Source organism: Amphibalanus amphitrite, unplaced genomic scaffold (genome assembly GCF_019059575.1).
Source record: "Amphibalanus amphitrite isolate SeventyFive unplaced genomic scaffold, NRLGWU_Aamphi_draft 000902F_arrow, whole genome shotgun sequence".
Lineage (NCBI taxonomy): Eukaryota > Metazoa > Arthropoda > Thecostraca > Balanomorpha > Balanidae > Amphibalanus > Amphibalanus amphitrite.
Window position 1 is genome coordinate 133,514 of NW_024882396.1, and position 12,261 is coordinate 145,774.

General features: G+C 52.6%; 1 protein-coding gene across 4 annotated transcripts in view; it reads left to right on the forward strand.

Moving 5' to 3' along the window:
- The window catches only part of LOC122367872 (vinculin-like), a 41,447-nt gene extending 29,259 nt beyond the window's left edge, over positions 1-12,188 (forward strand). For 2 of the 4 annotated variants that reach the window (XM_043341379.1, XM_043341381.1), the window contains 5 exons: positions 595-755; positions 964-1,179; positions 1,570-1,660; positions 2,139-2,183; positions 11,021-12,188. In XM_043341379.1, coding sequence (XP_043197314.1) covers positions 595-755; positions 964-1,179; positions 1,570-1,660; positions 2,139-2,183; positions 11,021-11,187 — 680 coding nt within the window. In that variant the 3' untranslated portion in view covers positions 11,188-12,188. The remainder of the gene's footprint in view (positions 1-594; positions 756-963; positions 1,180-1,569; positions 1,661-2,138; positions 2,184-11,020) is intronic. The other 2 variants (XM_043341380.1, XM_043341382.1) reach the window with 1 other exon arrangement.
- Positions 12,189-12,261: the final 73 nt, after the last annotated feature.

A 12,261-nucleotide genomic window follows, 5' to 3' on the forward strand; every position in this document is an offset into this window, starting at 1 on the left:
CCCAATACATAGCTTCGAGCACCATTAATTGCGGTGGTGTACTATGACAAGGCCCTCCCGGCGGTAGTCGCTTGTCACTCGTATCATGAAGTAATACTTCATCCCATGCTCATATTACCGATCCGGCCAACCTCGAGTGTTGCGGTACAGCCTAACTTCAGGCGCCGACTATGCCTGCCATCTAGCGGCGGGAATACAGTCATATGTTTGCCTTCTTGCCGCGCTGGCGCTAGGTGTTGTTTTTCGCCACAGGAACAGTGCTTTGCGAGATTTCGAGTAAGTGAACCGAATTGGAGCGTCGAGCTGACTGATCTTTCGTAATTGTTTTGAGTCTATTACCCTATCTACAGAGCTCAGGGCTTCCACTGTTTATGGTCAGACGTTAGCGGACTGGCGTGCCCCAGCTCACAGCCCCCGACTGACGCCTGTCTTGTTACGAACAGGTGTGCTGGCTCTGTGTGTCGCTGCCAACAATCCTGATTCGGTTTGGCGCCCGTCTCTGAAATTTGGTGCCATGCCGTGACCTCAGAGATGGGTCCCTTTCGTGCTGCCCCCCGCTATGTCCCTGACGTCCCGTCCCTCTGCCCTGCCCAGAGACGGCGCCGCCGCGGCCGCCGCTGCCGGCCGGCGGCCAGCCCCCGCCGCGCCCCCCGCCGCCGCCGGAGACTGATGACGAGGAGGACAGCCACGTGTTCCGGCACGCGCCGCCGGCCAACCAGCCCATCATGGCCGCCGCGCACGGACTCCATCAGGAGGTAGGGACGGCTGGTGCCGTGACTGCAGGGACTGGCTACAAGGGACTGACTACAAGGGAACAGCATCCAGCCAACAGGGAGTGTTTGAAAACCACGGGAGCTGTGTCATTGTCAACTTTGTCGAGGAATGTATGAAACATTCCCTAATAGTGGAATGAAAGACGTACAGCTGTTCTAAAACTGAACCTTTCCTCGCGCGGGTTCCCAGGTGGCTCAGTGGAGCAGCCGTGACAACGACATCATCGCTGCCGCCAAGCGTATGGCGCAGCTGATGGCGCGTCTCAGTCAGCTGGTGCGCGGCGAGGGCGGCGGCACCAAGCGTGACCTGATCGCCTGCGCCAAGGCCATCGCCGAGGCGTCCGAGGAGGTCACCCGCCTGGCCAAGGAGCTCGGCCAGGAGTGCACCGACAAGAGGATGAGGACGGTGAGCCGCCGCCACGGGAGCGAAAAACGCTGACTGCTGATTCGATAGGGAATGTTTTATGTGGAAATGTGAGATGTGCAAGTCAATCCCTATGGTGGAATCCAAATCAACACTCATGATATGATGAGGATGACCGTCGATATGTGGCGATACGACTGTTTCCATCGCCCACTCTCCCTATGGTTGTTGAGACCATCCAGCAATCGTTGGACCACTACAAACGTTTTGACGACCGCTGTGAATCCGTCCTCTCACCTGCCCGTGCCGCACGCCGTTCGGTTCAAAGTTACTGCTCTAGGTGTGCTAGTGTATCCCGACTATCTGCAGCCCCTCTGATCCCCTTCCCCTTCCGTCCCCCGTCTGACCGTCCCTCCACCTCTGTCCCCACAGCAACTGCTGCAGGTGTGCGAGCGTATCCCGACCATCGGCACCCAGCTGAAAATCCTCTCCACCGTCAAGGCCACCATGCTGGGAGCCCACGGTGAGTGGATTGATCTGCAGCGACCCACAGGGCTGGGAGGTCACAGGGCAGAACAGCTGAATGGTGCCAGGACGGGTTAGAGAGTGATAACTTAGAGATAGTTGAATTGTGATTAGCTGTCATGTCGATAAGGGATACCCGCACTAAGCTAGTCAATAGGGATTTAGTCCGTCTGTTCCGTCTAGTCTTTAGTCCATTTAGGGACCATCCCGGTTATCTTAGAGCTCGCTGGTCTGTCTGGTTATTTATAAAGTCCGTGATCGCGGCTAGTTTCCGTGCCTTCAGTCAACGAAGCCCATGTGTGGAACGCGATCCCTCCACTCTAATGGGCTGTTTCGATGAGACGGCCACCGTCTTGTGTTCCCGAAAACCACTCAGAATATATAGGTGGGGCAATCGTCCGTGATCCATCTGAGTGCTGTCTTGGACCGACCTTTCGATATAGCCTGGTCTGACCGCTCTCCCGTGTCCCTCCTAGGAGCTGACAAGCTGGACAGGCGTGCTGATGGCATAGTGACCAGCGGTAACTGACAACGATAACTACTAGTTTGACCACTAACCTAACCAGATAACCCCGGTTTTACCACTTCTAGCTGGCATTGGACCTTCACATCTTAATCATATTATCTGCTGAACGCCCCACCGCCTGTTACCGCTCCTTTAGTAGAAATAGTCAGGGGAAGGAGGCCCAATTTTGGGCCGAATAACGCAAAATTGGGTAGAGCTTAGCAAAGGGTGGTTTCTGGGACAAAAATGACCGCTGAACCCGAATCTGACCGGTGCGCACCTCTAACTAATGTTGCACCACTTCCAGAGCACGTGCAACTGCGTGGTTCTTCTTTTTTGAAGAATGGTACCCTTTTTATATATTTTAAAATAAAATTAGTAGTGTAGTTGTGTTGTGTTCCAAAACTTTAATGTTATAGTCAAAATTCATTGCATAAATGAAAATCCTTGTTAACACATATCGCAGACAATCTATGACGTCACTGTGACGTCATTTATTCGTAAACTGACGGGAAAATGAGGTGTGACAACAAAACATTTAACTTTGTTTACAGGATACGCTCATTGACGGGTTTAAAATGCATTGATCATGCTCAGAAAATATCTCCCCGTTGCAAAAAGTAAAAATCGTCTGGATGGAGGTACCATTTTGGCCTACAGGGGGCGAAAACCGCGGAGTGTGCGTTTTTACCCCAAATAGTTTTTGTGCAATAACTTTTGATACAATGCTTGCATTTCGTCCATTTTACCATCGTTGTGATTCTCTCACCGAGACGCATCGAATAGTATGCAAATTGGCTTCGACTGGTTAATATTATATTTTACCGCAGTTCATGAGCTCAGGTCGATTATCACGCTAGTGAAGGTTATGACCTGACTGGAAATGGTCATGTACTCTACCAATCGCTTTGCATTATCAAGATAATCACATAGAAAATGCTTTCATTGTTCTTATGTGGTTTGATCAAAAGCTATAGCTGAAAAATTGCTGATGACGTTTTCAGGACGTCACATGACAAAATTCAAAGGTAGGTATAGAAGTCGTTCATAAATGTATTGGCGCCGCAAAGCATTCGTAAGGCATGCAGTATGCTTGCGAGATTTTAGAATTAGATGTGTGCTTAACAAGCGTAGTTTTAGTTTATTACGTTGGCATGCGTACCTAATAAGGTGGGCGTAAATTTCGTCACAGAGGGTTTCACATGTGTTATGTCCCAAGCTCTTATCAACGTCTTGTGGTTATTCATGTTCTTAGACGTCCCATACCCGAGCATTGAAGAACACGTAACAACTAACCGGAGAGAATTTGATTCTGGTTGGTTGTATTTATCTCTTCTGTAAATATACACACACACGCACAGGCGAACACACATAATGTAGCACGGCTATTATCAGGAGGCGTTCGGCTGCCGGCCGCCGGCACGGTGACTCTATGCACCCTGGCCGTTGGCCTTCGCCCAGGACGTCTGCCTCGTCCATCCAGCGGACGCGTCTCGTCGTAATGATACAATATGTTCCGTCCCATTCTGTACAGTGTACAGTACACGGCACACGCACATAGCTAGTATCCCGAGTGCTTGGCACCGCCGTTAAGTTGTACGACGCCAACCAGCCGGTGCATAGGTATACGTGAAGTCGCCGGCCAGGTTGACGGAGCAGAGCGACTGGTTGTTCTGTTGTTGTTGTTCTTTCCCCTGGGACCTCCTTACGGAGGACCATAGCCGAGAGGCTCCCTATGACGAAGGTAGCCGGCCTCCAAGGCAGCCACCAGGTCGGCGTCCCGCAGCCGCGACGGGTCGACGTGAATGCTGCCAGTTAGCCGCAGGCGGGCGCCAGCGAGGGCCGGGCAGCGGAGCAACACGTGCTCCGGCACGTCCGCCTCTTCCCGGCACACGGCGCAGAGCGCCGTGGGGCACCGCTTATCGGGGCACTGCAGGCATGCCACGGAGGGGTGGCGGCCGATCCGGTGCAGGTATTGGAGCGAGCGGCCCCAGTGGCCCGCCCTCAACTGGTGCACCGAGATGGCGGCCTCTCGATCCTCTCCGGGGATGGGGAGCGGCAGGGTGCTCCCGAAGATAGACTTAAAAAAGGAATCGGGCCAGTTTTCGCGCCACTGACGTGTGGCCGTCCGATAAACTGCCCGTGTCAGGGACCGAGCGTCCGAGGGCACGGCGTCCTGGGGCAGGGTGGCCGCTTGCTTGGCCAGGGCGTCAGCGCGCTCGTTCTCCGCCAGCCCGCAGTGAGCAGGGACCCACTGCAGAGTCACCTGCCGGCGCTCGGCAACGTCCAGCAGCGTCCTCCAGATCGCCGCGCCGATAGTGGAGGTCTGGGCGGCCGCTCCCGCGTGAGGAGGCTTAGGGCGGCTCGCGAGTCAAAGCACGCCACCAGCGGGGCGGGGGACGGCTCATCCCGAACCCGCTCCAGCGCCGCCCTCAGGGCGAACAGCTCTGGGCGGGTGCTGGAGCAGAGGTTAGCACTCGCATAGCAGGTGCGCGACCGTATCCTCTTCGCCGCACTGTCCGCAGAGAGAGTGTGGCCCGGACCAGGGGTGAGCAGCCGCTGCGGATCTGCGAGACAGTGGTCTGTCCCCATCGGTCGAGGTCGTCGTGGCCAGGGGTGTTCTCCAGATGTGGGTGGTGCTCAGAGCGATCGAGGGTGAGCAGGCCGGTTCAGTGTCTGATGGCGATGCGCGCACAGGCCAGGTCAACTGAGATCCGACGCTGGCATGGTGTGTCAAAAGTGGAAATAGCCGGTGCGCCGTCTGGCAGCCCGGCAGCCCGCCGCCATAGGGAAATTCATGCTTTTTGTCGCTTTTTCGCTCCCTCTGAGTCACTTGATCTAATTAGAGCTTAACTAGGAACGAGGCGGGTCACTTGGACGTATTCGGGAGCCGAATACGGTGTTTTGGAGCCAATACCTGGGAAACCCTACCCGCCCAATGCGAGTTTTTGAGAGTCTGCATGCCCAAATTAACGTTGAGCGCGGCCGTTTTCGGTCGGTTTTCCCCGACCTTGAGGCGAAATCGCCTTATTTATTCAACCAGGGTAGGCTAATTCGCTTAACTAGGAATGAGGCGTTGAAGAGAATTATTCAAGGAATAGAGCTGTGCAAAAATATTTTTTGTATTGTTAAAACTGTATCCGCCCTCGAACGATAAATATTGTTGACCCATCAGAAACACATCACCTGGAATGCGTTTGGACTTGGCTGGATCTAATATTAGCGAGTATCTGCTAATGCAGTTTCTTGGCTTACATAGTACGCACACAAGCATACATACTTCCTGCCCTTGGTTATTCCTCACTTGAATGAAAATTTTGCTAAGTAATAACTATTCCAAGCAGTTAACAGGTTTTAGTGCATTGCCAATTCGGAACCGTTCAGCGCCGCCAGTCTCCCAGGCGGCGCGTAGCGGCCGCCGCCGGCCGCCGCGCCGCCGCTCTGGCAGGGTGTTTGACTTCATATCTCTGTTGCTAGAAAAGTTGTGGACCGATTCACTTGATTCTTGCATGAAAAGATCCGCCATTCAATTCTTAGCAGATAACGAAAATTTGACGTCAATTGCACGATCCGCTGCCCATATTGTGGTACTGCCATCTATTGACAAGGCTGGCGAACTAAAGCCGGGCGGCTATTTCCACTTTTGACACACCATGGTCGCCTGATGTCGCCTCGATGTTTGCTAGGCGGTCCGCTCCTTCATTACCCTCGACCAAGCGTGGCCCGGGATCCACTGGAGACTGATAGCTCTGCCCCCGGCCGCGGCAGAGTGCAGGAGAGCCCAGATGCCGTGTTAGGGCCGATTCCTGCGCTGCCGGGCCTCGGCTGAGCAGTTGGAGGCCGGACAGGGAGTCCGAGCAGAGCAGGACAGACCGAATGGCAGCGAGGGATGGCTCCGGCTGTCCCAGGAAACATTTTAACGCCTCCGCCATCGCCGCCAGCTCCGCCTGCATGCTGCTGCATACGACTTCTGCCGGTACGGTACATTCGATCTTGCGCCCCTCACGGTGCAGTTCGAGGAGGGCTCCTCCGCCGCCTTTCTTGGTACCGTCTAGGGCAGAGCCATCAGACCAGTTTGTGAGGTCTGGATTTGGGTAGACGGCCAGGGCCTCCAGGGTTGCAGCCTTCCGTAATTCTGGTGGGTCAGTCATCTTGGTAGGTTTCGGAAGCTTCAAGCCGAAATGGACTTTGGTGTTGTACTGCCTCCACGGCGGTTCTCCCTGGTGCAGTGTTAGTGGGGCTACGGGCACTCCACCCAGTCCAGCTTCCTCGCACACCCACTCCCCCACTCGTCGGAAACAGGGTCGATGCTGGAGGAAAGCAATGTCCTCATCTGGCGGCGACGGCGCCGGCACTCCCACCTCCTGGGCTTCCTGTTCCTTCCGCATCCAATGGAGGTGGACTCTGTACTGCAGTCTAGGTGGCGGTGTCTTATCAATGAGCTTCCGAGCGGGATCGTCCGGAGGGAGTCGCGTCAGGCGTCCATACTCCCGGCCTGCCAGCTCCTTGGCCCGTACTGCCAGCTCCGGCTCTCCCTTCTCCAGCAGCCGCATGCTGGTACTATTCAATCTCTTTTGGACTCAGACGGGCGAGTCGGGAGAGTTCCATATTCAGCTCGTCGTGCCCGTCATCATCAATCTGCAGCTTTGTCTACAACGGTTCCATGTGTGCACCAAGAGCATCTGATAGTGTCGAGCCGCATGCATGTTGAAGGTGTCGCCAAGCTTCAACTTTATAGGGTAATCACGAATCCATGTTCCTTTGATACAAATGAATTTTCACTTGCAATGTAGTCCCAAGAAAATACACTTCACGCAAAACAGGTTTACGAGGAGGCATTCGGTTGTCAGATCATTTTTGTAGGTACTGTTTTGTTCCTGCATCGTCTATCGTGTGGTCTCGCTTCGACCTTAGATTGTTTTCCTCAAATATCCAAGATATTTCACTTTCTTACAAAATTAATTTTTGCCCTTTTTGATAAACCACAGCTGTTTATTTTCTTTCCCAGTCTTCATGACAAGCACAATTCTGGATCATTTTATATCGCTTGCCAAACGCGCGTAACGACTAGGCTGAACCCACGCTGACTTTCCGTTATTCATAGGAATGGATATTTACTTGAAATAAATAAAAAAATATACAATTTGAACTATAAATGAGACCAAAGGAACGATATTTAGTCAATTCAACGCCAACAGCATTTTGATTTAAATGCCGTCGCAGCGCCAAAACACGGTAAAAATGAGATAAAAATATCCTGTTTCACGTGATTTATCAATATGCTGTACTACTTCATCCAATTTGACCAAATCTGTCAGGTGGTGACTTGGGCTGTCACGTTCTCAACGTGACTCACATGTACCTCTGCGAAAACGATTTTAGCATGATCCGACTCAGAAATGTTCATAGATCATGTTTGATTATTTTCCCTTCTCTGATTTGCAAACGACGGGAATAAAGTTAAATGCTTTAAGGACAAGACGACTTTTTCAACTCATTTATAGGTGAATGACGTCACGGTGACGTCATCGGCTGCCCGAACATTTCAAAACTTCAGCTTCCAATTACGCCATGTGTTTTTAGCACAGGGACAAAATCTCAAAACAATATCTCAAATATCAACAACGTAACACTGCAATTCATTAAAAAGGTACCATTCACCAAAAAAGATGAACCACGCAGTTGCACGTGCTCTGGAAGTGGTGCAACATTAGTTAGAGGTGCGCACCGGTCAGATTCGGGTTCAGCGGTCATTTTTGTCCCAGAAACCACCCTTTGCTAAGCTCTACCCAATTTTGCGTTATTCGGCCCAAAATTGGGCCTCCTTCCCCTGACTAAAATTGGTGGATAGTGACGTAGAATAAATAGTGAGTAGTTAGCCGCTTTGGTGTCCCAGCGCGGATTTCGCTAACCCGGCTGTTTTGGCTTGTAGTTTACTGGCGGTGTGGTAATGCTTCCTTTTCGGTGCGCTGACCAATGCGGTTTTATGAGCTTATTTACTAGGGTGACCGGTTTTGCAAAAAGTTTCGAAAAGTTTTGCTCCCCAGGTCTAATCTAACGTATTTGGGGGTGCTGATCACGAATCCGGCGGAAAAAATATAAAATTCGAATTTTTTTTGACCGCCCCGGCTCTTTGAATATTTCCGGTTTTCTCAATTTTTGCATGTTTTTGAATAATATGATGAATGTAATGAAAATTTATTAACAATGTATCGCTAAATGCATGTACCAGTCGATTCGGCATACAGCGGCGTCGAAATCGGCACGCCGCCTGCTTCACCGGCCTCGCAGGAAAGCATAAGGCTCGGAAGGTTTGCGTTAGTTACCCGATTCTCTCCATAGATGGCGCTGGCGTAGCCGCCCGCTGGCCGGTCGTTGCCGTGCCGTTCACAGCCCCGGCAGTCACTTGCGACCGTCGTGGTCGTTATGCTACGTCTATCAAAGCACGACAGAAATGTTCACTTCATTTTTATGTTACTTCAGACACATTTTAGACCTAATGTTGATTTGGATAAATGACTATCGTGAATTGGCGAAATAGTGGAGTGCGCTCGGGAGCCATTTACAATAGCGAGGAACGTAGGTGGATTGATCTGAGTAACATATGACACTGCGTTCACGGTTGATATGAAGTTTATTCACACTATGTAGTCGGGTGACATGAGAACAAAGTGACTAACATACCTTGTGTACGACAGGCGACACATGGATGAAGCTAATGCTACTTTTTCATTTTGTTTCGGTAGGCCCGTTTGTTCAGAGCGTAGCCGTCCTGTCGGTCTAAGCCTGTTACAGCTGTGACTGATTCGGTGGTCAGCTTTACAGCCCTTCCGGTGGATTGGGTATGGCAGGGGAGCCCCGTTTTAAGGGGAGTCTGTAGAAGGTCGCGCAACTCATCCTCGCTCATGTGCCGTACACAACGGGGCTCAATGTCTCGGCCCTCGTCAACCGCTCGCTGCACGTTAACCAGTTCCATATAGTTGTTCGCTTGAACGTTAATTTCCGGCAGCCGGAAGTGCCGAATGGGCTGCTGCTGTGGCGGTGGGGGTGGCAGCTTTGGCGGCGGTCGTGGCGGCGGTGCCGGCGGCGGCGGTGGTGGTGGTGGTGGTGGTGGTGGTGGTGGTGGTGGTGGTGGTGGTGATGGCCGCCGCCGTTTCAGACGCCGCTGCTGCTGTTGTGGCGGTGGCGGTGGTGGTGGTGGCGGTGGCCGCCGCCTCTGTCGCCGCTGCTTCTGCTGTGGCGGGGGCATGGCATTAGGGCAGATGCAGTCCGCATAATCCAGAGCATTCGTCAAAAAAGGCAGCGACAGGAGCAGCCGCCGTTCCCGCCCCCGCCACAGCAGGAGCAGCGGCGACAGAGGCGGCGGCCATCGCCACCACCACCACCGCCACCGCCGCCGCCGCCGCCGCCGGCGCCGCCGCCGCCGCCGCCACAGCAGCAGCAGCGGCGTCTGAAACGGCGGCGGCCATCACCACCACCACCACCACCACCACCACCACCACCGCCGGCACCGCGGCCACGACCGCCGCCAAAGCTGCCACCCCCACCGCCACAGCAGCAGCCCATTCGGCACTTCCGGCTGCCGGAAATTAACGTTCAAGCGAACAACTATATGGAACTGGTTAACGTGCAGCGAGCGGTTGACGAGGGCCGAGACATTGAGCCCCGTTGTGTACGGCACATGAGCGAGGATGAGTTGCGCGACCTTCTACAGACTCCCCTTAAAACGGGGCTCCCCTGCCATACCCAATCCACCGGAAGGGCTGTAAAGCTGACCACCGAATCAGTCACAGCTGTAACAGGCTTAGACCGACAGGACGGCTACGCTCTGAACAAACGGGCCTACCGAAACAAAATGAAAAAGTAGCATTAGCTTCATCCATGTGTCGCCTGTCGTACACAAGGTATGTTAGTCACTTTGTTCTCATGTCACCTGACTACATAGTGTGAATAAACTTCATATCAACAGTGAACGCAGTGTCATATGTTACTCAGATCAATCCACCTACGTTCCTCGCTATTGTAAATGGCTCCCGAGCGCACTCCACTATTTCGCCAATTCACGATAGTCATTTATCCAATTCAACATTAGGTCTAAAATATGTCTGAAGTAACATAAAAATGAAGTGAACATTTCTGTCGTGCTTTGATAGACGTAGCATAACGACCACGACGGTCGCAAGTGACCGCCGGGGCTGTGAACGGCACGGCAACGACCGGCCGGCGGGCGGCTACGCCAGCGCCATCTATGGAGAGAATCGGGTAACTAACGCAAACCTTCCGAGTCTTATGCTTTCCTGCGAGGCCGGTGAAGCAGGCGGCGTGCCGATTTCGACGCCGCTGTATGCCGAATCGACTGGTACATGCATTTAGCGATACATTGTTAATAAATTTTCATTACATTCATCATATTATTCAAAAACATGCAAAAATTGAGAAAACCGGAAATATTCAAAGAGCCGGGGCGGTCAAAAAAAAATCGAATTTTATATTTTTTCCGCCGGATTCGTGATCAGCACCCCCAAATACGTTAGATTAGACCTGGGGAGCAAAACTTTTCGAAACTTTTTGCAAAACCGGTCACCCTATTATTTACGCCAAACATATTACTTTTTTCCTCTAAAATATCGGTGCCTTTGGCATCATTTCGATGCGGATCGTCGTGGCTGACATAAATGGTACTGCACCCAGAATGGGTCTACAGCTGAGACAGGTAGGGAGTGCGCAAAAGTGTAGAAGAACTCGCTGATTTTCTGTCGTTTGTTGCATCTTTGCCAGCTGTGGGTGGGTTCACAGACACAGGGTTCGCCGCTGCCGGCGAACTGACTGACTGACACACCCCGCGGCCGCCAGGTACTGAGGAGGACCAGGAGGCCACCGACATGCTGGTCGGTAACGCCCAGAACCTGATGCAGTCGGTGAAGGAGACGGTGCGCGCCGCCGAGGCGGCCAGCATCAAGATGAGGACGGACGCCGGCATCCAGCTGCGCTGGGTCCGCAAGTCGCCCTGGTATCAGTAGATGCCCATAACGCGCCGCGGACCGGCCGGTGACGTCACCACGGCCCGGCCGGCCGCCTGATGACGTCACTGACAGACTGTTGCAGAGGTTACAACTAGTCACGACGGCGGCGCCGGAGGTCATTGGCCAGAGACGTGAAACGTCGAGTGTTGAGCAACTCGACCTGTCTCCATACACTGCCCTTTACTGGATTTGTTTTGTGGGACATGTCATTAATCGCATGTTAATGTTTTATAAAATTTATCAGATATGACACAATTTGCCTTATCAAAGGTTGGCCGTGGCGTTATAACATAGCATAAGGTCAGTAAAGTAATCGAGCTTACGTCGGAAGCGGTTTCGCGTTTTCAGGTCGCGCGTTTTGCGCCCTGCAACTGGTGTGCAATATGTGACAACTATCGAACAATTAATGCGAACAAGGTGGCAGAATGGTCGTGTTTACCAACTATTCGAGGCTATTTAACACAGTCACAAAAGAATATGCAACTACTTAGATAACTGACCCTGTGTTGAATGGCCTGTCATGTCAATAACACTAATGTTGCTAATATCAGGGTTAAGAGGAGCGATTTGACGGTAATTACATTTGTTATAACGATGTAACACCGTGTTATCGTCGGTTTATGCTGCCTTTGGAACTTGGAAGACTGGCCAGTGAAGTGGGCCGACCCGACCCCCAGTCATTTTACAGTTGTTTGTGAAAACAGCGCACTTTTTACCCGCGCCAGTCCTCTTTTGTCGCCTGCTGTATTTGTGGAGGAAAGCTGCCTTACGGGCGGGGTGCGCCCCCAGTCGCATGTGGTGCCTTCACCGTCCAGTGCCTATTGGTTGGTAATTCACCGGCCTGCCCGATACGTGTGGACTCGTCTGTCGTCTGTAACAGAGCCGAGGCCGTGCCGAGCTCGGGTTCTCTGGCCCCGTGTCACCGCCCGTCTGACAATAAAACAGAACCTAACAACTGGCAGCTGGAAATCGGCGTCCAATAAACGCTGACGACTATCTCCCGTCTGTCTCCTGTGCACCAGAGTGGTGCGGATCAGTGATCCCTCTCAGACCGACTCTGTTCATTGCAGC